The sequence below is a fragment of the Mytilus californianus genome, unplaced genomic scaffold, assembly GCF_021869535.1.
Source record: "Mytilus californianus isolate M0D057914Y unplaced genomic scaffold, xbMytCali1.0.p SCAF_3, whole genome shotgun sequence".
NCBI classification, from domain to species: Eukaryota; Metazoa; Mollusca; class Bivalvia; order Mytilida; family Mytilidae; genus Mytilus; species Mytilus californianus.
In genome coordinates, this window is record NW_026262679.1 from 127,495,030 (window position 1) to 127,521,953 (window position 26,924).

A 26,924-nucleotide genomic window follows, 5' to 3' on the forward strand; every position below is an offset into this window, starting at 1 on the left:
ATTTTCTCTACACCGGATTAATCATGTTCTCATTTCGGATTAACTTGAAGATCAAAGTCAAGTTATGAAATAACGGACTATCACAAGCGTGATATTAGAGCTTGTGATTCAGTAAATAATTAAACTATCTGCAGTATTCCAATTTATCTGCCAGTATATCATTGCAAAAGTTGTTAGAATTCTCATATCCTCAAATTACAAGCAAACAGTATTAAGAGTAGACATCGGCACGGAATGTCTTAGGTAGGTTAATTTGTAATTGAACTTCAGTTTGTCAAGAGACATAATATAGTATTCAGTGACACAGCTTCCATTGATGCAGCTCATTATTTACAAGGGACAAAAGAAAGCAAAGAGAAGAAATGTGCAATTAGTATTTCGTAGATGCGGATCCAGGATTTTAATGGTTATAAATTACAAAAGCGTGATAGAGATCAGCACGACGGTGGTTTACTTACCCTGATTAAATCAGACCTTCCCTCCAGTAGAAAACAATGTTTTGAATCTGATAAACTTGAAAATATTTGCTATGAAACTTATATAAATGATGCCAAATATTATGGGAGCTGACAAACCTCCATCCATGAAAAATGATGACTTTATTGAAAATTTTACAAAATCACTAGATAAATGTTTTGTGTCATATGAAAATATTATTATTTTTGGTGACCTAAATTTTGATATGTTGTCTGCTGAAACATCTCAGACTTTACATGATATATGTGATATTTTCAACTTGTCACAACTGGTTAAAGGTCCAACATGTTTTAAAAAGGGTTGTAACCCATCCCTTGTGCATGGATGTTATTATTACAAGTAAAAAGAATTTGTGTTTTAAAACAACAAATAGTCCAAATGGTGTTAGTGACTGTCACAATATTATTTCTACAGTTGTGAAAGGGAATTTACCTGCACAAAAATGCAGGGACGTAACATATAGAAGTTACAAAACTTTTGATATTGACCAATTTACAAATGATTTACAGAAAATAAAGATTTCAGAAAACTGTACTGAGAAAGATTTAAATAGTATTTATGATGATTATGAAAAAGATTTAAAAAATATATCAAATAAACATGCACCTGTCAAATCTAGGTGTCAAAGAAGAAAACCACTGCCATGTATGAATAAAGAACTGAGAGGGGCCATATATAGAAAACAAATACTTTATTCACAATATACTAAAAAAACCGGAGTGACAAAAACTGGGAGAAATTTAGAAAACAAAGAAATTTGGTAACTAAGATAAAGAGAAAATCAATAAAAGTATACTTTTTAGAACGTTGCTCTGGTGGGAAAACAGTAAAACCATTTTTCTTAAAAAAGGGGAACTGTGGAGAACAAAAAATCTTATTGTGTGAAAATGACAAAATTGTAAATAGTCCAAATGAAGTTTCAAATGTTTTTAATAATTTTTTCCCCACAGTAGCAGACAAAATTGGAGCAGATGTGGTATATGACCCCTCAAATCACCAAAGTATAAAAGAAATTTTGAGTAACAGAAAGCATGTTTCTGACTTTGAATTTAAGAAAGTACCTAACGAAAATGTCAATAAAATATTGAATAAAATAAACACCAAGAAGGCTACAGGAGCTGATGGTATTCCAGCAAAAATAGTAAAAAATTGTAAATCTTATATTGCACCACAGCTGACAACTCTTGTAAATTTATCAATTGAAAATAACTGTTTCCCTGATAAACTTAAAGAAGCCCAAGTGACCCCCCTTCATAAAAAGAGTGACTCATTATTAAAAACAAACTATAGACCAGTTAGTGTCTTACCCATATTTTCTAAAATCTTTGAAAAAATATATGAAATTCAACTAACTGAATACTTTGATAAAATATTTAATCCTTTTTTGTGTGCATTTAGACGTGGACATAGATGTCAGACCACACTTCTCAGAGTGTTAGAAGATTGGCGTGAAGCTCTTGATAAAAACCAGTACATTGCAGCGGTATTAATGGATCTTTCTAAGGCTTTTGACTGCCTGCCTCACAATATCTTGCTAGATAAATTATCAGCATATGGTGTATCCCCCCATGCAGTTGCTCTTTTAAAGTCCTATTTATCTAATCGTAAACAACAAATTCAAATCAACAATGTTCTGAGTGGTTGGGCTGACATCCATAAAGGCGTACCACAGGGTTCTATACTAGGGCCATTGTTGTTTAACATATTTATAAATGATATTTTTCTTTTTGTTAAAAATGGTAGTTTATATAACTATGCAGATGACAATACTCTGTCTTTCTGTACTCCAGGTTTTGATTTATTAATTTCAACTTTGGAATCTGAGTCAAAAATACTTATTGAGTGGTTCCGGGTGAATAAAATGCAAGCAAATCCCGACAAGTTTCAAGTTTTGGCTGGTGGCAAAAAGACCTTCAAAACTCGAATCTTACATGTGAAAAAACAGTAAAATTATTAGGCATTGAAATTGACTATCAGTTAAATTTTGATGTTCATATCAGCTCAATCTGTAGGAGGGCATCACAGCAATTAAATGTTTTAAAACGTTTGGGCTCAGTTTTGGATAGACTTAGTAAACTTACTATTTTTCATACTTTTATTCTTAGTAATTTTTATTTTTGTCCTTTGGCATGGCATTTTTGCACTGAGAAAAATTCCAAAAAATTAGAAAAGGTGCAGGAAAGAGCACTCCGTTGTGTATATGAGGATTTTACCAGCCCCTACGAGGACCTCTTACTTAAAGCTAAGGTGCCCTCCTTGCAGATCAGACGGATTAGAACAATGGCTCTAGAAACTTTTAAGATTATAATTAATATAGCTCCTGTGTGCTTACAAAATTTGGTGAGTGTCAAAAATCTAAGTATTCTTTCAGGTATGTAAATATTCTGGATATTCCACAGGTAAAGTCAACCCGTTACGGTAAAACATCTTTCAAATTTGCTGCCGCTACTTTATGGAACAGCCTTCCAAACCATTTCAGGACTGAAAATAGTTTTTCACACTTCAAAAGTCTTGTTCAGTCCTGGAACGGTTTGGAATGTCGCTGTTCTGCTTGCAGATAATTCTTGAGATGTTTATTATTTATGTTGCTTTTGCATGGTTGCTGTGGTCTAGCATGTTTTATTTCATTTTAAATGTGTTGCTAAATTTTTATTGCATGCTATGTAAGTGAGATTTAACTTCGTATCACAGGTTGTTTTATATGTCAAATTAGACTGTTTTTATGTTATGTATATGTTTTTATATTCGGTCTAAAGCTCCTTAGAGCTTGTGTTGTGTCTTTTAACTTATGCCGAATCAAAATTAAGTTTTCTTATCTTATCTTATCTTATCTTATTTTGAAAAAAGGGGGCGGGGCACCCCCCTAAATCCGCTTCAGCTCAGTTTAAACTTTAGATTGAAAGATTTTTTCGGCGGTTTGACAAATGAATAAACGTAGATACAGATATCTTGGTTAAGCAAAGAACAAATAATCATGTTATAAATACCTATCAAACAAAAAGATCTGCAAAACTGACATCATTAAGAGTAAATATCTCCCAGTTGAAAACGATATTCCACAGCTTGTCTTTTTATATATGATTGTCGTTAACAGGAGTTACTGCTTCAAATGAGAAAGCTGCTTAACCACGGGTAATCATCACTTGATTTACTAACGCCATCATGATTTTATCACTTCTGTCACTTTTGGCCAAGAATATTTAAAAAAATTGTCGTAGCCACAACCCTGTCTTCTTATATAACGGATCTTCAGTAAACAGCGTATGCATATCCTTATATAACGGATCTTCAATAAACAGAGTATGCATATCCTTATATAACGGATCTTCTGTAAACAGCGTATGCATATCCTTATATAACGGATCTTCAGTAAACAGCGTATGCATATCCTTATATAACGGATCTTCAGTAAACAGCGTATGCATATCCTTATATAACGAATCTTCAGTAAACAGCGTATGCATATCCTTATATAACGGTATTTCAGTTAACAGTGTATGCATATCCTTATATAACGGATCTTCTGTAAACAGCGTATGCATATCCTTATATAACGGATCTTCTGTAAACAGCGTATGCATATCCTTATATAACGGATCTTCAGTAAACAGCGTATGCATATCCTTATATAACGGATCTTCAGTAAACAGCGTATGCATATCCTTATATAACGGATCTTCAGTAAACAGCGTATGCATATCCTTATATAACGAATCTTCAGTAAACAGCGTATGCATATCCTTATATAACGGTATTTCAGTAAACAGTGTATGCATATCCTTATATAACGGATCTTCAGTAAACAGCGTATGCATATCCTTATATAACGGATCTTCTGTAAAAAGCGTATGCATATCCTTATATAACGGATCTTCAGTAAACAGCGTATGCATATCCTTATATAACGGATCTTCAGTAAACAGCGTATGCATATCCTTATTTTAAGCTTCCATAAAACGACAAATATTTTCATTATAATAGAACTTTTTCAAAATTGTTTGCATTAATTTTTCTACATCAAAGCTTTATATGCCGAATCAATACATTTATGAATGCAACATAATGCGCATAGAAAATATAACATTACTAGTATTTCAAGTCCTTATTTCATGATACATGTAAAAGTTCAACAAAGTTTAATTCTATAGGGAATCATTTATTGCAAGTGTTTGGCCAATCAAAAGGGCAAAAAGAACAAAGATATAGAAAACGACATGACACACATAATCCTAAGATGGAAATCATAATTCCGACTGTGTATAGTTAAATTTATACTCCATGTTAAAAGCTAATCTGAAAACTTATTGTAAATTTATAATTTAATACATCTGCAAAAAGGAAATCTTCCATGATAAAGTGACTGTTTAATACAGTGTCCAGGGTAAATAAGGGAAAACTAATATGATAACCTTGAATTTTGCGGCAGTAAACCAATGTCGGGTGGTTGCGTCTGTTAAGCTTTGTGACATCAACTTATAAATATCCAGATACTTCTAATCAGAATGGGACATTAAATCCGATCCCTCGTGTAAGGAGTGTGCCACGCTCTCTGTGCGTTAAAGAACTCTTGTATCAGCTTATTAAGAAGTCCCGGTAGGTGGCATGTTTCTCTAACTATCCAACATATCCTCTAAAAATTGGAATTCCAAATTTACCCGCTCTTCATCTCTCCACCATTTTTCAGAACTTACCTACTATTCGATTTTTGTTAATTTGTTTTAGTTCTGAATATGCATGAAATATTTGCCACTGAACGTTAAGTAAACATAACAAAATCGCCTTTTTGCATCATTAAATACTGAATACTCTTGCAGTGCCCCGCCCAAGCATATTACGGTCCTTGATCTACTAGTACTAGGGCCTTGAGCTCCTTTGCCTTCCTACAAACAAGGATCAAGCTACGCCGTGTCTATACAGTATCAAGCGCTAAGTAGTCCCGAATCAAATAAATTGTGAATAAATAAAACAGAAACTGCCAAAGATCCACCATCAAATCCAAATTCTGCTACCAACAAAAAAGTCAAAAAGTATTAAATGTTTACCTTTCTCTAAACCTAATGTTTCTGGAACAACCTTCATCAGGTACACTCAAAGTCTGAAGTTAGGGAAGCAAAAAAAACCTATTCAGAAAACAAAACAAAATAAAAAAAGAGCTTCAACGGAACAACTAAACACGTATGAGGCCTGAAGGCTTTAGCACAATTGCATAATTCTTAGAGACAAATTATACCATTTGACTCATGTTAATACTGCAGCTCTGGATACTGACCAATTCTATCCCCTTGTAGTCCTTGGCATCACTATGATTAACAGTAAAATATTGTTATTAAAAATAAGAAGATGTGGTTTGATTGCCAATGAGATAACTCTACACCAGTGACCAAATGATATAGAATTAACAACTATAGGTCACCGTACGGCGTTAAACGATGAAAAAAATACCCATACCGCATAGTCAGCTTGCATGTTTAATTACTATGATTAGAATATAGCAAAGTGCTCTCGACCAATGAAATTGTAGGATTTGATGTCTCTTAATTGTGAAGAATGAATGTAAATCATGTTCTTAGTAAGGGATTATCCTATTATTTGGTTCTATTTACAGTTCAAAACAAATAGTTTCTATAAATGAGTTACAACTGCCCCGAAGCACATCTATCAGATTGAAAAGATTTATCACACAGTTGAATTGTGAAACAAACAAAAAAATCAAAATAAGTTGAAGTTTACTGGTGCCGTAAAATTGGTACCTTCAATGTTATTATGAAAATATTAATAATTTCAAATTACTAAAAAATTAAACAATACCAAAGCAATGTAAAAAAAAAAGAAAAAAAAAGTTTTAAAATAAAAAATTACCTTAATCTTTAGCTTTCCAAAACTCTGATTACTGGACCAGCAGTTATGAAGAATAGTTATTTCCAATATTCCGATAAAATAAAAAAAAAAAACCCAAACCCAAAAATTTTATTTAAGTTTTGAATATATTTAAAACTTTTAAAGGCATTTTATTAGAACATTCCCCTGACATAATGAAATAGTATTTGATTTAAAAAGCCGGACCAAAATATTGGCTGTGAATTAAATTAATTGTAACTCAAATGTATTTATTGATTTAAACTGTAAATAAAAAAAGGATAATTCCTTACTAAAATATTACATGATTTACATTCATACTCACAATCAGGAAACATATACAATTCCTTCCTTTTCTTTGTACAGTTGTGTCAACTTATGTCGATAACACATTTTTTTTAATATTTCCCAAATTATAAGAGAAAGTCCATACATCACTAAAACTAATCCCTAAATGAAATGCCGAAAAAGGAAGTTATGCATCAATTATAAACATTGCACTGACAATGAAACTAATTCTTGAATCAAACCAATCAAGAGATCATTTGAGCCTTGAGCACTTTACAATATTCTAAGTTTGTAAGAGAATGATAATCCCTTACTTCCTGATAAGTACTCGCTAACGCTCGTACTTTATTATAGGTTAGACAATACTTGGTCATGTTTTATGTTTTATGAAGATATAAAGCCCAAGGCGTAGCCGAGGGCTTTACATCTTCATAAAACATGACCAATTATTGTCTGACCAATTTAGAACATATTCACACTTTCGAGTGACCTTACAAAATTATCCTTTCCCATTGTAATATTCAAAACTAAATAAGAATTCACTTTTTATAATGAAGTGAGTATATAACATATGTAATGACCATTACAACGGATGGAATGAAATAGCACTGACATAGTTTGTGAGGACAAAAAGGATAAATTGTTCAAACATTTGAATTTTTCTTCTGCATCAGGTAAAAATTTAAAAATTTAAGTATACCTTAAATTTGAGCACACAATATATATATCAATCCGCTTTCTGAAATTTGAATATTTTTTGATAATTATAAAACTTACTCTAAAAATATTTGAATTACGACCATTCAACATCAGATGCTTACTTTTTATTGATGAATGTACATGTATTGTGGGTTTTTTTTCTCTCAAAAAAATCCTTTGTTTTATATATCAGCAGTCTGAAATTGTTTTCTTGAAAAAAAATAATCTACTCGAATGTCTAGTATAAAAATTGTATAAAAGATGATTTTACCTACATCATTGCCCCCATTTTATTTATTTGTTTTTGTTTTTGTTATATATATGTACCATTAATATAAAGATTTGCAATGTTCTAAATGTTTTTTACAATTCTTTTCTCTTTCATCTTTAATCAGTAGGCTATTTTCCCAAGGAAAATGCCTCAGGGGAACGTACACTTCGTTAGTGAAGTTATTAAAGAGTTCACTTTCATAATTAATCTACAATGAAAAGTCATTCATGTATAGCATTTTATAGTGCATGGAAAGCCATGTACTATGAAAATTAGATGGGAAAAACTGACTTTTCATTGGACGAGAAGGGGTGAGTATGTTCTAATCATGAAGAAAGGGATTATCATTCTCTTACATATACAAAGGGACTGCTTGATGATTAATTTAAATCTACTCAATGTACTGAATTATGCATCATATATATTGTAGTTGTCAAAAGAATGACATATAAACGAAAGTATAGGTAAGTGTTTCTATTGCACTTCGTAATGAAATGAAATTCCCTGTTAAAGAATGTCATAAAAAACAACTTCTAGTCCCAACATCAACAATAGTTAATGATTTATCAACAAAGAATTGTGAAGTGTAGATATCCAGTTTTCAAAGTGGCATAGAAAAAGAGAGTGAACTTGAGGGGGAGGGTTGAGCGCGCACAAATATGTTTAACCCCACTACATTCTTTATATGCCTGTCCCAAGTCAGGAGCCTGTGATACAGTGGTTGTCGTTGGTTTATGTCTGTCATATAAGAATAAGAAGATGTAGAATGATTGCCAATGAGGCAACTCCCACCAGAGACCAAATGACATAGAAGTTATGCATGTTTTCGTATGTTGTATTGTAAAAAATGAGTTTTCTCGTTTAAACTGTTTCACATTCAGTTCATTTCGGGGCTTTTTCTACTGACTATACAGTATGGGGTTTTCTCATTGATGAAGGCCATCTGGTGTCCTGTAATTGTTGATATCCACGTCATTTGAATCCTGTTAGATATCCTATTTTTATGTTGAGAGTTGCCAGGTAATAAAAAAATACATGCTTTTGCATCAAAACTATCTCTTATAGATCAAATCAAATCTTTTTACTGTACATCCTTCAGTATTGTTGGATTTTTAACAAGACGAATTACAAATTATCTTTGAAATGCGATGTAATTTTGCCCTTCTTTAGGGATATAGAACATCCGTATTGGTTAAATATTTACATTCAGTTGTAATGCAAAAGCCAAAGATACAGTTAGTTACTGCATAAACACTTTACAATAATTGATTATTATATTTTATTTTTTTTCTGATGGGTTAATCTTCATTAATGAAAACCATAAAAAGTGCTGAGTCAAGTGTTTTTTTACATTATGGCACATACAAAATTTTTTGAGTGATATGGATTTCTGTACGTACAGCATAAGGTACGCTCGGGATCGGAAGCATTAAGATAAAAAAAAAAATACTGGAATTTAAAGAGCATAAAATTTCTACACACATTAGCGTCTATTTCAATAGGAATCTTACATTTCCGTACAACAGAACTGCTTAATTATATCATCGTTGTCCAGAAAACTATTGTCCAGAACTATCTATATGATCACAAATACTACTGCCAACTGTCGGGAACACTTGGAAGATTCAGTCTACTTGGCTTTGCCTTTTCTGACCTCATTTGCAGTATAAAAATCTGAATATCTAAATGAATACAAGCTCTTATAAATTTTCTCTGCAACTAAAAGTGAAAAAAATGTCATTTTCACACACCCTGCTACCTTTTATACTTTGAAAATGAATGCAAAATGTTATTTATACGTGCATACTGTTTTATTTGGGTGTAATTATGGTCATTGTTGTCATTGTGTACAGATGAACGTACAAAAAAACCTTTCATAGATATAAGAAGATGTGGTATGAGTGCCAATGAGACAACCCTCCATCCAAGTCAAAATTTATGAAAGTAAACCATTATATGTCAAAGAACGGTCTTCAACACGGAGCCTTGGCTCACACCGAACAGCAAGCTATAAAGGGCTCCAAAAAATACTAGTGTAAAACCATTCAAACGGGAAAACCAACGGTCTAATCTTTATAAAAAACGAGAAACGAGAAACACTTATGAACCACATCAACAAACGATAACCACTGAAACAGGTTCCTGACTTAGGACAGGTGCAAACTAATGCAGCGGGTTTAAACGTTTTAACAGGCGCCAACCTTCACTCTAACCTGAAATAGTAGTGTAACATTACAATATATGCATCACGACTAAAACATATTAAACAATAACACAAACGACCAACCATGTTTTGAAATGTTGTAAATTGTCGAAAATCACGAAAAAACTTTAATTTATAACGTGACTGTATGAACACAAAAATAGAAAAAGAATATTTTTGGTTCACTTTTTTAATATTTTCTTTTAGTAGTTACTAAGATAGGAGACACATAATGTTATACATAGAAATTATTCATTGGCTACAGCATGTATTCTTATCTTGTAAAGAAAAATATTATAGATTCATCCAGAAAGTAAGCCATTTGTGTTATCTTTTTCCTCGAGTCAACTTTCGAAACATTCGTCCGATAATTCTTCCAGAATATCATCAACTGTATATTTATATTGAACTAGTCTATCTCCATTTCCTCTAGATACATCTTTTGAATTAAAATTTCGATCACATTCCTCAGTGGGACTTCCCATTGAAAATATAGGTTTCTGATGCTGTTCGTTTATACTAGACATAAGCAGAGGTACTGCTACACATGATATTCTTCTGAACTGATTTGGTAAAAGTTCCTTTAAATCACTGGCACTCGAAACAGATTTCATCATATTTGCAGCAGAATTCATTCTTTCACGTTGTTCGAGAGTTCGACGCACGGAATCAATTCCTTTGACATAGACTATCGCTTGTCTGTCTAACTCATCGTGGTCTGTTTGTTTACTTTTATAGAAATTAAACAAAAACACTAAAACCACTGAAAAACCGTACACCATGATGACCACAACGACAAACGTCAGAGCTCCTGTTGAATCGTAATCATTTACAATCGGCGTCTCGCCTGTGGTTGTTTCTTCTGTAGTTATCCATGAATTGGAAAAGTTGTAAGGGACCATGGTTTAGTTTTACTAAAGTCTATACTAAGTTCAAAATTTGGAATGTTAGGTATTCTAATCCAAAGTTTACATTTTTTTTTGTGCCAATGAAAAGAATTTTTATGGACCTCCAATTACTTTGTTAGCATGGTCGCAATTGAATGGCATTATTAGTCAATTGTGTTTTAAAATTAAGCTTCTTATATATGAAGTTATTATCGAATTAAAATTCGTTTGATTGTACTTTGTATATTTGTATGTTTACAATATCGTGTAATAAACAAAAATCCTTTTGAAACTACCAGTTCATACATGAATCATTTGTGTAACATTTGCTTCACCAAGGACTCTCCTAATTTATTTTTGAAAGTGTTTGCCAATATGATATAAGAATACCTGATTGAAAAGGTTTTGGTAAAACAAATATAAAATTCATTGAAATCTAATACGAAACTGCAAACACGCGAATGTCGAACCAACTCAAAATATTCACTCCAAAAGAAGGAGTCAATGAAAAGCAAGAAGATTAATGACTTTAATAATTTCTAAGGTCCAATTAGTGTGTGCTATCTTTTAAACATTTTAATAGTTACTAAACAGGGAAAACGGTTACATCCAAATTTACCGACAGATTATTTTAGAATGGATTTATTATTTATTGATGTTTGTTAATGTTTATAGGCAAATATCTTGTGCATATCCCTTTAACGTGTTCTCTCCCTTCACGAGATACCAGCTGAAATAATGCCCGGACTTGTGTACTTATAGGTATATTCTACATATCCGAAGAAATGCCCCTCGACATGGATTTTCCTACCGGAGGGGGAGTCCAGGTATTCGTTAAAGTATCCTAGTCCAACCTTGGAGTTATTTTCTTACAATAAAAAAAAAAATAACGAACCAGTCTTAGAATATTCTAGAACAGTCAATACAAAACATTAGTCGAAGAAAAACAGACAAACACTAACAGTCTTATAAACACTATCAAGAAAGGTATACTGATTGAGCAACACCAACCCCACTAAAACTGGGGTGTGCTCATGTGATCCGGATGCATAAAAAATATACTAGGCTTATAATTTGGTACACTGGAAGTCTACATAAGACTTATCAGTGGTAGTTCCTCTAATTGAATTTCTGGGGGCGGAACAAGAGGTTCAGATGGTTATCCCCTTAAACCCATCGGTATACTCATTGTAAGTAAAAATCGGCTGTTAATAGGCAGTTTGTTATAGGACAAACTAGGAAAGAAGAACGTGATTAAATTGTGGTTACGACAATTTGAACTTTCGGACGAGACTGTCAATTGATGATGACTACATACACTGTTCTAATGTAGAACCCGCCTCGGTCTCGTGGAGCGTGTCCGCGTCAAAGTCGTGTGCGGGAGGTCGTGGATTAGAACCCTGGCCGGGTCAGACGAAAGACTTTAAAATTGGTATTTGCTGCTTCTCCGTTAAGCACGCGAAATGAAGGAATAAGAGCAAAGACTGGTCGGCTCTGATTCAGAATAATGTTTCCAGGTAGGTTGACATGTCTTCCTGATAACTGTTACCTTGTGAACTAGCACGTTAACATCCGGTTCAAGCGTCTCGGTCTGGTACAAAGCAGGGTTCATACTCATATCGCATTAAAATGTCCTCATCCTGAATATGCATGTCAAAAGAGGTTTTGTAAAAAAAATACGTCATTTATATTTTAAAGTGTGTTTGATAAGTACCTTTTAATCCCTGTTTTTAAAGTTATCATTAATACCATACATAATTTTATTATTAAGATGCCAGAATATAACAAAATGCTGATGACTTGAAAAACAAGAACATTGCTTTGACCTTAATTTGACGAAAATTGCACAGTACAAATACTTTACGACCTGACAAAAAGGTAGCAAAGATGACATGCTTTCGAATGATGTGAAATTTTATGGCTTATAACATTGTCATTCCGCAATAAAGTTTGCCAGCTCTCATTAACGTGAAGATTACAGAAGAATAATTTATCTTTCTCCAAGAAATGGAATGCTGTAGGATCTGATTAACTCAGAACAAGAAAGATAATTTAAACTTAAACCTACATTAGAGAACTGTAAACCAAAAAACACTTTTGTAAAACTACTTTTCAAAAACAGCTAAATCGACTAATAAAATGTGATTTATAGTAACATCAGGAATATATAAGACTCATATATTCATATGATTGATCCTTTTACAAGTATGCCGTCTAAATAATTGGATTCAGCATCCATATATATATTTCCCTTCATCGGAGAAACTTGCAATGTTACACAGGAAAAACAGCAGTTCGTTCCGACACTCTTTCCGCTCATTATATTTGGGTATTTGACGATTGTTAACATTCTCACTGGAAATATGGGACTAATAATATTGTTACATTTGCGTACAATGTATGCTAATTCACGCTGAAGATATTTTTTTTTTAAAGTATGTTCATTATGTTCTTTGAATAATGTAGCAAAATATTGACATTTTTAGTATAAAAAGAGAGGCGAAGGATACCAAAGGGACATTCAAACTCATAAGTCGAGAATAAACTGACAACACCATGGCTAAAAAAGACAAAGACAAATAGACAAACAACATAGAAAGTATATAATCATCAACTTGGTATCTTTTTTTTAAATTTTCGCCATATACCCGATATCAACTATATCAAGCATTTTCAATAAAAACTGTTTCATGGGATCATCTAATTCATACTAACCACATTAAAATGAGTGGACAAGAATTCGATCGATATTCACTTAGTTTAGAGGAGAGTACTTTCTGATAGTTTGATAGCTTGATTTCATGTTTTCTTTGATTACATAACCGACAAAATGATCAATCATTGTCATTGCTCAAGGAAAAATTGTGATTAAAATTTAATTAGATCCTTGTACTTACAAACGAACACTATAAAAATGATATAGTTTTAAAAGTGAAAATATTCTTTTATTTTCTCTCTGAAAGTTTTACAGATATCATCATAATTTGGTTGACAGTAACGAAATATCCCAGATACCTCCGATATGTTCTATTCGTCACATTTGCAATCACAACCTGCTCTCCTTGTGTAGGAATTCCCCGAATGCGAAGTACCAACGGGGTTTACTTGTTTTGGAAAATACAATAGGGGTATTACTGATGTAGTAGGAAATGCTAACCCTTCTGGAGCAACATGACGTCAAGTATTTTTTTAAAGAGATTCGTGTTGCTTTTGCTTTAGTTTTCCTAGTTGTATCTTCTGAAATAAATTGTGTTGATCTAACCTGATTCTAAACTTAAGCAGATTGAAATATAAGAGGCAACAGTAGATCAAAATTCTACGTCCATCTTTGTTTCATAAAAAAAATACCAAACTTTCAGCTATCTTGTACAAGGAAGGGACAACACATAATTTGGAAAAATGCCCTCTGCTTCCAACAACAAACTCTCTGAAAAATGACATCATCATTGATTTTTTAATTGACAACATTTTTTGGTTTGGTGGACGTGTTTTCAACAGACAGTCGGAATTCCTATGGGAATCAACTGTGCTCCTGTTCCTGTAGACTTTTCCTTTATTCAGACAGACTTCATACAAGAGCTTCTTATGGAGAATTATGAAGAATTTAAAAACACAAACATTAAAGTTCCGCATTAAGGATAATGTCCTTGCACTAATAATTATAACTGTGGACCGTGTTTATCGCATCTATCCAAATGGAACTTGAAATAAAGTGGATAATACAGATATAGTTCAGTCTGCTTCAGATCCTGACTTACATCTAGAATTTGGGGTGAGGGTCTGTAAAGAACTAACCTTTACGACTACGCAGAATATTTCAATTTCCCATCTGTGAACTTTCCAATTTATGTAGTAAAACTAAAGGAGCACCTACAATTGGAGTGTGTATCTTCCAGTTGTTAAGATATTCTAGGAGCTTGCAGATTCTTTCATGACACTCTTGATAAAGGGTTGCTAATCACAAAAAAGCTATTGAATCAAGGATTCTAATGATAGAATTGAAGTCGTTTACATAAAAATGGTACCATACGCTACAAATTTATTGTTTTGTGATATAATTCTGCTGCATATTTTGTTAAACATGAACACTAAAATAAAACATGCTACACCGAGGAACAAATGATCAGTTTGCTGAATTTCTCATTGATAACATATTTGTTGAATTTGGAAGTAGAATTTTTCAGCAGGTTGTCGGCATTCATATGGGAACCAACTGTGCACCTCACCTGGCAGACCTTTTCTTATTTTCATATGAGTCGGAGTTCCTTCATAAATTTATAAAAAACTAGAAGATCAAAGAAGCTAGATCAATTAATTTCGCCTAAAGGTATATTGATGATGTTCTTTCCATTAACAGTCCTAACTTTTCTGATTGGGTCCCATTAATATATCCTCAAGAAATAGATATTAAAGAAACCACAGACACAGCTTCCTCCGCCTCATTTCTACACATTTACCTCGAATTTGACAACAGCGGCCATCTCAGTACCAGAATTTATGACAAACGAGACGATTTCAATTTTGAAATTATAAATTTCCCTCGCATTAGCAGCAATATACCAACTCCATCCGCGTAGGGAGTATACATTTCTCAACTAATCCGATATTCAAGAGCATGCAGCTGCTATTCAGACTTTGTAAAACGTCATCGGTGTCTGAGGAAAAATAAACTGAGTCAGGGTTTTGTCAAAAAACGTCTCGTCCGTTTTTTCTCACAAAGTACATCGGAAAGTACCAAGACATAATAGACAATATTCAGCGTCTACTTTACAAAGAATTCAAGATGGTCTTGCGTTAAAGATTCTACGTGCAGAAGTTGTGTATCTTTTTATTTACTTTATAGTTAAAACTCCTTTTGTTTGTATTCGTGCCATAATGTTTCTTTTGGTCGTATGAATGTTGACGTGACTCGTTATTTATGCATCCCATTATTAGGTTTTTGACTTTGGGCTTACCTGCGTCTTTGTCATATTTACTATTTATTATATACTTAGTAGTAAATACAGATAAACTGTATGTGTAATACAATCATTGGCAAGCGTGCTGTATCAGCCACCCGTGATGATATCGATATCAGCACGGTTGCAAAGGCTTTATCACACCTTTAATCTGTATGACGTCACGTCATCGATTGCAGTCACTGTTGCAAAGGCTTTACTTATCTGTATGACGTCAGGTCAAACCTATAATCTGTATGACGTCATTTCAAACCTCCTTATCTGTATGACGTCATGTCACATTAAAAACATCTACGTGAGGTATATGTATATAATAAAGTGTATATGATATGGCTTTTTCAATATCACACACCGTATCAACCCTCAACCAATATAATCCCTCGAGCAGAGCTCTTGGGATTATATTGGTGTCTCGGGTTGATACGGATGTGATATTGAAAAAGCCATATGGTATTCTCTATTTATAACTACAGCAACTTTTATGTTGGCGTCTTTGTTATATTTATTCTAATGTTTGTTTGATTTTTTTTAGTCAGTCGTGTTGTATGTCTGTGATGTAAGTTTACACAATGATTGGCAGCTGGATACGAATTTTTGTCACATTATTATGTCTGTTTGGGTCAATATAATGGATCTAGAAACAACTGTCATACAAGTGAGAGGTTTACCTAGCTAAAAAACAAGGTATAACTCACCGTTTTCATTGGACAATGCCTGAACCAAGTCAGGAATATGGCAGTTGTTTTTCACTCGTTCCATTGGTTGATAACGTTTGATTTTTTCAGTTTTTATGCATGGACTCCCCCTATTAAATTTGCCTTGGAGTTCGGTATTTTTGTTATACTTTTTTCAAAAGATGTTCGTACCCAATCTTGATATCAGCTATTGTTATGGAATATCTATGTCACAGATGACCATTAATGTGTTGTCATAGCTACAATCCCGATTCCTTGCAGTGGATCTTTGATAATAAAAAATCCAGTTATTGTTATAGTATAAGCACTTTTTTGAATACATAAAAAGTTGCTTGTCATTCAGTACCTTTAACGCTTCCATTATTGAAAGACACAACAAGAACTATATAAAATAATATGTGATATGATTGTTAATGAAACAACTATCCACCAGAGTTAAAATGACGGGGATATATGTTATCAATGATTATTACTGTAATATTGTTTAAATGTATCATATGATTAAAAAATGTGAAATTGAAAAACGTCTTATATATTTGGCTTTTCAAACTTTTAGTCTTCTGACAGAAAGAAAACATGTGTGCACGAGATTCATATTTCAGAAAAAATACTAATTCATTTATGCAATATGTTAATAGCTTCATGTTTTATTATTATGAACATATATTTATGGCGTTTATTTCATATGATTTCTCATAATTTTCTTTAACAATGGCATATACTTCCGTGTTTTAATTTATATTTGTATTATTTGCTTCGAGTTGAACAAACTATTGAATCTAACTATGTCTCTAGCCCCCGCCCTGTCAACTGGCCACCAATCATTAGGATCTTCCGCATCATACACGTCTTTATTAGATAAAAAAAACCATATAACAATAGTCACAAAACTGAAATGTTTGATAAATTTACAAGGTTTCTCTCATGTTATTTTAATGGCTCACCTAATACATCATATAATTTTGAGTAAAAAATCATATCTTTATTTTTACATAACTGTAAACGAAAATGGATAAACAAGTCTGAGTAACACGAACTCCATAAAATACCAGGTTTAGTGTCCGTTTTCGTTGCTTTTGATGAGGATTACATTTAATCACTTAACTGTAATGTTTGCAACTTCTCTCTAGCATAACACAGTCTATGGAATGTTTTGGTTTGTTCCATATTGGTGTCAGTCCACAAATTCACTCCCTCCAATTTAGAACGTATGTAAAAGTAGCCCTACTATGACACAAAATAATGCTTTTGGTGTCATTGTTTTCTTAAACTAACCAACAAATTTGCAGAAATGAAACTTTTGGTGAAAGAGAAATATATTTAGACCATTTTTAGCCAAAATTTACTTGTCTATGAGTTTGCATTAAAAATTGAGGATAAATGCGCTCCATAGTGTACTAATTTTAGATTTCCAGAAAACCAGGGGTTATTTTTAGTAGTAATTGTCTTCCGAAAGGCAGTTCTTTCTCAGAAGACTTTAAACATGGGTGTAAAATTAGCATGTAGAAAGGTGATACATGTACAATCCAGGATATACCGGTTTCTATGAAGTTAAACTTAAGGTAAAATATTAAGAAGGCTGTGAAAATTGCAAAATTTGGTTGAAAAGATAGGGATTTTGAATTGGTGGTCTGACACCATATTCCCCACTTAATACTAAAAAATTCGTAAGGGTTCCGCGGAACCCAGTGTCTCGCCTACTTTTGGTGTTAATCGCAGGCTCAACAAAAATGAGGAAAAAAATTAATAAAAATATTCCCCTCTATACTATGTTTTGATTGTAAGTAGCTTCTGTCCAAGTTTGGTAAAAATCCAGGATAATTTATGAATCTAATAAATGTTTTAAAAACTTAAACTGCAGAATGTATGTAATGTTGACTGGAAGAAAAACTAAGTCCATTTATAAGTAAAATACAGAAAAAATGGAACAAAATTTTATCAAAATTTCCTTCTAGATACTAGCTTTTGATCATAAACAAGCTTCTGTCCAAGTGTGGAACAAATCCAGGATAGTTTAAGAAAGTTGTTAAAATTTTAAAAACTTTAACCACAGAGTGAATGTAATGTTAACTGGCAGAAAAACTAAGTCCATTTATAAGTAAAATACGGAAAAATGGAATTTTTTTTTTACAAAATTTACTTCTGGATACTATCTTATGATCATAAACGAGCTTCTTTCCAAGTTTGGTATAAATCTAGGATAGTTTAAGAAAGTTATTAAAATTTCAAAAACTTTAACCACAGAGTGAATGTAATGTTTCCTGGCAGAAAAACTAAGTCCATTTATAAGTAAAATATGGAAAAATGGAATTTTTTTTTTACAAAATTTACTTCTGGATACTATCTTATGATCATAAACAAGCTTCTTTCCAAGTTTGGTAGAAATCTAGGATAGTTTAAGAAAGTTATTGAAATTTTAAAAACTTTAACCACAGAGTGAATGTAATGTTAACTGGCAGAAAAACTAAGTCCACTTATAAGTAAAATACAGAAAAAATGGAATTTTTTTTTTACAAAATTTACTTTTGAATATAATCTTATGATCATAAACAAGCTTCTGTCCAAGTTTGGTAGAAATCCAGGATAGTTTAAGAAAGTTATTAAAATTTCAAAAACTTTAACCACAGAGTGAATATTTGTGGACGCCGCCGACGACGACGACGACGACGACGACGCCGACGGAATGTAGGATCGCTATGTCTCACTTTTTCGACAAAAGTCGAAGGCTCGACAAAAAAAGAATGAACACAATTACTGATATTTTTAAATCATTTGTTAGCAAATTAATTTCATATGTGATCAAGGCATAACTGAAAGTAAACCGGTTTTCTATCAATGTTCCCTCCATGTATGATGTGTGTACATGAGTAGATAGAGCATTAGTGTTTGTCTCCAAAAGATAAATCGATACCGATTAAGTTAATAAATACAGGTTAAGTTTATATGCACCAACATCACAGTTAGAACATTTTCATATAACCATTTAGTATATAGACGATGTTCAAAAGCAAGACATGTTTCTGTGAGCACATGCATTTGCAGTTTGCCATCTCTGGGTCGATACCACTGTTGGTAACAGTAACCGTGGGTATCATCTCTGGGTCGATACCACTGTTGGTAACAGTAACCGTGGGTATCATCTCAGGGTCGATACCACTGTTGGTAACAGTAACCGTGGGTATCATCTCTGGGTCGATATCACTGTTGGTAACAGTAACCGGGGGTATCATCTCAGGGTCGATACCACTGTTGGTAACAGTAACCGTGGGTATCATCTCTAGGTCGATACCACTGTTGGTAACAGTAACCGTGGGTATCATCTCTGGGTCGATACCACTGTTGGTAACAGTAACCGTGGGTATCATCTCAGGGTCGATACCACTGTTGGTAACAGTAGCCGTGGGTATCATCTCTGGGTCGATACCACTGTTGGTAACAGTAACCGGGGGTATCATCTCAGGGTCGATACCACTGTTGGTAACAGTAACCGTGGGTATCATCTCAGGGTCGATACCACTGTTGGTAACAGTAACCGGGGGTATCATCTCTGGGACGATACCAATGTTGGTAACAGTAACCGGGGGTATCATCTCAGAGTCGATACCACTGTTGTTAACAGTAATCGTGGGTATTATAGATGATAGTTAGGCAATGTGTATAAAGACAACTGTTCAGCCATTACATTTTATATACAACTAACGTATTTCCGCCCAAGGCGACGTCACTGACAATACGACGTCGACAATGGACAAGTACAATAGTACGAACGTTATGTTCCCGCGACAATCTCAACATACTGGGGCCGCGAAAAGTAAAAAATATCACAATTTTCTAAATAATCTCAATTATCCATTGATCAATCGTTTCACTGATAAATTACTGTCCATCAATAAATAATAATACTTTGAAATTGTCTCTCGCGTTGTGTTTTTCTTTGAAATCTTGAGTACATGTAATCATTTAAAACGGAAATTACATTTAGCAATTAAATTCAATTAATGTCACTCATGAAATAAGAATAAAATTCAACTTTGCACTAAAACGCGTAATTGTCTATCAATTACATCACTAATGGTCGTCTTTAACATCATTGGTGTATCCACTTCCGTATGGTCTCACGGGCTTTAAGACTTGCTTTTCGTCTCGGTCTGTTCTCCATATTTTCCTGCTGATCATCTATTGGAACGTTAGAATTGTTTGTCATCGTTTGTGTAACTTCTAATGGATATAATTTTGCGATCGGTCTAGTTGTTTCCCCATTGTTGGTTCTTATTCGTGCAGATCTTACAAGTCCGTCGTTACCTCTCGCCAGTTCGGTTACGATCCCAATTTTCCAGTTTATACGCGGAGATTCGTTGTGAATTTGCACGATGTCTCCTGTATTTATTAATTGTTCATTTTTTCCGGTAGTTCTATGAAATTCACGTAACGACGTAAGGTATTCGGATTTCCATCTTTTCCAGAAATGTTGAATCAATTGCGTTTGTCTTTGTACACTTTTATTAAGATCGTAATGTCCCATGTAAGTCGGGTCGGTGATGTTATCGATTTCTGGTTGTGGGTACGGTAATGTTGAAATGCGCCTTCCGTATAGTAGATGAGACGGTGTTAAAGCTTCACAGTCTTTGATATCGGACGATGGATAAGTAAGCGGTCTGTCGTTTAAGATAGTTTCTATTTCCGCAACAATTGTTTGTAATGTTTCCATGTTAACTTGCGATCGTCCAAGCACTTTTTTCAAACTTGTCTTCGTAAGAGCAATCAAGCGCTCCCAGAATCCACCATACCATGGTGCACGTTTCGGTATGAATCTCCACTCTACACCGTGTGTTGATAAAGTATCTTTTACTATATCCGATTCACATAATCTTTTTATTTCCTCAGATCCTGCAATGAATGTAGATGCATTGTCAGATACTAGAATTTTAGGCAGAGATTTACGGCTAACAAAGCGTCGAAATGCCTGAATAAATGAATGTTCGCTCATGTTTGGAACTACTTCGAGATGAACTGCTCTAGTCGATGCGCACGTAAATAAGCATATATACGCTTTCTTTAAAGTTCCTTCTTGATCCCTTACGTATAAAGCGCCTGTATAATCGACCCCTGTGACGGTAAATGGCGAGGCTTCCTGTACTCTTATTTTCGGAAGCGGTGGCGGGTCCGGTTTGCTGTAAGATTTTCCCATAACTTTGCGGCAAGTTACACACTTATTCAATAACTTCTTAATAAATTGTCGAAGTGTCGGTACCCAATACGATTGTCGTACAAAAGTTAGCGTAGCATTAAGTCCAGAATGGAGTGAACGTTCGTGTGCGTCTATCACAATCAGTTTGGTAAGTGGATGATTCGCAGGTATAAGGTACGGAAATTTGGTATTCTCTGAAATCGGTGCATTGTGAATTCTTCCATTGCATCTCACAAGACCATCGTCATCTATGAAGAGTCCTAATTGTCTTATTCTTGGAAATTTCATTGTGTTTTTATTTCGTGTGTCCTTTAAACTTTTTATTTCGGCTGAATATGAAGATTCTTGGCAATCTAATATCCATGAACGCACCGCGGTATTTATATCATATGTCGTCAAAATTCCACCTTTTCTCCGATGTTTGGTATATAGGCATTTAGATATGAACCGCTGAACGTAAGCGGTTACTCGAATCAATTTCCTGAAAGTCCCATATTTCGAAATGTCTATAACGTTACTAATACCATAGTGATCAGTATGAACTTCATTGTTTAGAAATTTCTCTTCGTCGTTTTCTCCTGTAATTGTCATTACCATTTTACTTGTGGGAGTTATTTCTGGCCATTTTGTGCGATCCGTTAACCAATTTGGTCCTTTTTTCCAAATGACACTATCGATGTATTGATCGGCGTTAATTCCTCGTGTTAAGAGATCGGCTGGATTGCATTCTGTTGGACAATATCTCCATTCATGTTGATTTGTAGATTCCGTTATTTCTCTCACTCGATTCGCTATAAATCGTTTTAACGGTTTCGATGATTTTAACCAGTGCAATACTATGCAGCTATCCGACCAGAAAACCACGTTTTTACATTCGAAAGTCGATTGTACATGTGACGCTAGTCTAGTTCCAATAACTGCGGCCATAAGTTCTAGTTGCGGTAATGTTAGGTTTTTCACTGGCGCTACTCTGCTTTTTGCCATCAGTAACGCAGTTTCGGTTCCGTTGTTCAGATATGCGGTCGCTCCATACGCCTTTGGACTGGCATCGCAAAATACGTGTAGTTCAAGTTGTTCCGAAGTAGAATTACCGGAGAAATAATATCTCGGAAAGACGATTTGTTTCGCTTTCTCTAAGTCGCTTGCTACATTAATCCAAGTAGCCTTAAAGTTTTCGGGAACTTGTTCATCCCAATCCAGTCCACTTTTCCATAGATCCTGTATTAGTGTCTTTGCTCTTATTGTTACCGGGCTGATTATTCCAAGTGGATCGTATATTTTCGACGAATGTTTCAAAATCTCCCTTTTTGTTACAATGTCTCGTATTGGAATATCACATTTCTGGTACATCAGATCATCGGATTTGCTATTCCATAACATACCAAGTACTTTTGTGTTTATGTCCATATCTAGTACATTTTCCGTCTTGGCTAGCTTGCGTATATTCTGACTGTTTGACGTCCACGATCGTAGGTTGAATCCGGCGTCTTTCATCATTGTTCTCGCTTCCTTATAATACGTATCAGCCTCATCCTCGTTCTGTAAACTTGTCAGAATGTTGTCCACGTACAAGTCTCTTTCCATCAATGTAGCTGTTTTACTGTTGTAACGTTGTAAATGTTTCAGTATTGTGGCGTTTAGTATAAACGGTGAACAAGTCGCTCCAAAAAAAACGGATTTGAACCTGTAAGTCTGTAAATAACTTGTTGGGTCGGATGGGTTACTTAGCCACAAGAAACGTGTAGCGTCTCGGTCATCCTCGTTTAATCCTACATGTAAAAAGGCTTTCTCAATATCCGTTGTTATGGCGACAGGGTTGGCTCTAAATCTCATCAGAATTTTTGTCAGGTCGTTTAGCTTCGGCGGTGTATCCAAGAGGCAGTCATTCAAGCTTTGCGAATTAGGCGACTGGCGACAACTGCAGTCGTAAACAATTCTGATAGGCGTAGTGCTTGATTCCTTCTGTACTGGATGATGAGGAATGTAGTGTAGTTTTTCTGAAGTTTCTGCTGTTTCATCCACATTCTCTATGAATCCCCTACGTTCCTGTTCTTGTATGATGTTCCCGTACTTCTTTAACATATCTGGGTTTTGAGTAAGTCTTTTAATGACGTTTTCTGTCCTTCTCTTCGTGACTGCTAAATTTGTAGGCAATTCATCATGATCCTGTTTCCATGGTAACCTAGCGAAATATTTATTTTCTCGGAACTCAATTGATCTGTCCTGATAGGCTTTAATATATGCATCACCGTCTTCGTCTACCTCCTTACTATTTATTCCTATTGATTCTAAATTCCAAAATCTCTCTAGATTGTATTCTTCAACTTTGTGTGATATTAGAACATTAAATATGCTAGTTTTCGACGTGTTAGTTTTCTTACCGTATATAGGTCCCGAAAGCAAATATCCGATCTTGGATTTCACGGCGGTCGGACCGTTTCCCCGTACAATATGGTCTTCTACAATGTCCCAATAGTGATCTGCGCCTACTAACAACGATATTTCGAATGAATCTTGCTGTGTCATCGTGTGCGCTAACTTTAAACCACGCAAATAACCATTTTGTGTATCAATATTACGTATGTGATTCTGTAGAGGCATGGCTATCATCGGTACTATCAGTACTTTGATTGGCAATACGTGTCCTGCATCGGTTTTCAGATAGATTGTTGTCTTTTCTAGGTGTCTCGCGTTTTTCTCTTCACCTCCAAATGCCGATAAATGTATTATCTCTGTTCCCTCTATCTGTAAGTTGAGTTTATTCGCTAAGTTCTGCGTTAAAAACGATCTTTGCGCTCCTTCGTCAAAAAGAATGTTTGTCTCGGTGTAGAGCTGATTCGACCCTACTTGTGCTACGGCGGTTTTCAAAAGTACATTTGATCGCGATTCTGTCGATTGTGAATACAAAATGGTAGTATCTTGTTCCGTTGTATGACTATCATTTACGAGGTGAACGTTTGTCGAATTTGAAGATGGTGGGTTTTGCGGGTTGCTGCTCTGATTATCTTTCGCGCGGAAATTCGTATGTGCTGAGTTACTACCCCCGTTTCTATGGCTTACCTCATGGACTGGTTTTATGCTATTTGTTAGACGTACATTACACAAGCTTGTATGGTGTTTCTTATTACAATGTCTACATGTGTGTTTAGATTTACATTCGTTTAGTCTGTGTTTACCAAGGTAATTAAAATGTAAAGCATAACTTATCACGTTTTACTATGTTCATACGGGATTCTGTGTCGGTTATTTTACTGCAATGGGTAGGTGCGTGTATTTCGTGACAGAAAACGCAAGGTCTAGTCTCAATATTCTTGTAAGATTTGGACTTCGGCAATTTCGCTCCGGCAAAGAAAGACGATGTTGTGGGCAAATTGTGTGTTGACTCTATCTCTTGTCCTGCGTCCATTATATCTATCTCGTCTAATATGCTTTTACGGAGGTCCCGTAATACCCAAGTTTTTGTTCTGTGTTCTCGCGCGAGATGTTTTCTGACTTCCCCGGGTAATTTGTTCATAATAATGGGAACAAGTAACGTGCCGTATGTTTCCTGTGTTTGACCCAAAGCTTCTAATCCCCTGACGTAACCTTCCATTTTATCGTAAAAACTTCGTAAGCTTGTTAACTGATTTCTAGGCGAAGGAATTTCTAATAATGCCTGCATGTATGCATTTATGATTTTATCTTGTTGACCGAACCTCTCTTTTAACAAATTTACGGCTTCATCGTAGTTTACATTTGTTAGTGCGAAACCTGCTATTGATCCTAGTGCTTCATGTTCTAGCTGTGCTTTCAAGTAATTAAATTTTTGTACATTTGTAAGTGACAGATTAAGATGTACGGCCGACTCATATGAGTCCCAGAAAGTTTGCCATTCTAAAATGTTGCCTGAGAAGGTTGGAAGCGAAAGTTTTGGTAGGCGGTGACTCTGATTACTAGTTGACGAAAATGTACTTTGTTGCGTGTTAAATGTGTGACTGGCTTGTACAGACGGGTTTTCAAAGGACTGTGCGTTGTGTGGGTTGGTTATGTTGTGCGTTGGAACAAACGGTATAGTTTCTGGATTTAACGTGTGAGTTGTAGTATGTGATTCAATATGACGGGACTGCGGGGTTTGGACATTTTGTATGAACTTACGTATGTGTCGAATCTTCGTTTCCATAGTCACTGAATATTCATCTGAATCAATAATCTCATTTTCCACATCTTCCGGTTCTGTTAACTTAAGAATTTGTTCATTTAAGTCCTCAAACAATGTTTGTTTTTGCACAAGTTTTCCGAGCGTTGCAATGACTTCTTCTTCATCGAAATTCGTATTCTCCTTTGCTTCATCTAATCTGCGGAATAGTCTGGTAACAGCGCTTCTGTTCCCAGATCGAACTGATTTCAATTTTTCGAGATCCATTGGTCACGGTACCATAAATATAGATGATAGTTAGGCAATGTGTATAAAGACAACTGTTCAGCCATTACATTTTATATACAACTAACGTATTTCCGCCCAAGGCGACGTCACTGACAGGTATCATCTCAGGGTATCGGTGGGTATCATCTCAGGATCGATACCACTGTTGGTAACAGTAACCGTGGGTATCATCTCAGGGTCGATACCACTGTTGGTAACAGTAACAGTGGGTATCATCTCTGGGTCGATACCACTGTTGGTAACAGTAACCGGGGGTATCATCTCGGGGTCGATACCACTGTTGGTAACAGTAACCGGGGGTATCATCTCTGGGTCGGTACCACTGTTGGTAACAGTAACCGTGGGTATCATCTCAGGGTCGGTACCACTGTTGTCAACAGTAATCGTGGGTAACATCTCAGGGTATCGGTGCGTGTTATCTCAGGATCGATACCACTGTTGGTAACAGTAACCGTGGGTATCATCTCAGGGTCGATACCACTGTTGGTAACAGTAACCGTGGGTATCATCTCTGGGTCGATACCACTGTTGGTAACAGTAACCGTGGGTATTATCTCTGGGTCGATACCACTGTTGGTAACAGTAACCGGGGGTATCATCTCTGGGTCGATACCACTGTTGGTAACAGTAACCGGGGGTATCATCTCTGGGTCGATACCACTGTTAGTAGCAGTAACCGTGGGTATCATCATCTAAGCAGTCTGTACTGACATGATTTATAACAAACCTTTCTGTCTGTTTACAAATAAGTTATCATCAAGAAACTAAGATTTCAACTCCCTGAAGCAAATAAAATTGAGAATGGAAACGGGTAATGTGTCAAAGGGACAACAACCGGACCAAAGTGCAGAAAACAGCCCATGGCCACCAATAAGTCTTCAACACTGCGACAAAATCCCGCATCCGGAGGCGGGCTTCAGCTGGCACCTTAACAAAAATGTGTACTAGTTAAGCGAAAATGGACGTCACACTAAACTCC

At 34.9% G+C, this 26,924-nt stretch overlaps 1 protein-coding gene across 1 annotated transcript; it reads left to right on the forward strand.

The window, feature by feature from the left end:
- The first annotated feature begins 16,267 nt into the window (after nucleotides 1-16,267).
- On the forward strand, nucleotides 16,268-26,655 carry LOC127733758 (PPE family protein PPE34-like). The gene is made up of 4 exons (XM_052243073.1): nucleotides 16,268-16,294; nucleotides 19,616-19,962; nucleotides 26,077-26,334; nucleotides 26,370-26,655. Exons 1-4 carry the CDS (start codon nucleotides 16,268-16,270, stop codon nucleotides 26,653-26,655), a joined length of 918 nt encoding a protein of 305 aa, XP_052099033.1.
- The last annotated feature ends 269 nt before the right edge of the window (nucleotides 26,656-26,924 follow it).

Excerpts from the sequence above, each read along its gene's own strand:
- LOC127733758 (XM_052243073.1), top strand. The coding sequence starts at position 16,268 with ATGGATCTAGAAACAACTGTCATACAA. Across the intron at positions 19,963-26,076 it reads GTTGTTAACAGTAATCGTGG|GATCGATACCACTGTTGGTA; the intron begins GTATTATAGATG and ends GTATCATCTCAG. Across the intron at positions 26,335-26,369 it reads GTTGTCAACAGTAATCGTGG|GATCGATACCACTGTTGGTA; the intron begins GTAACATCTCAG and ends GTGTTATCTCAG.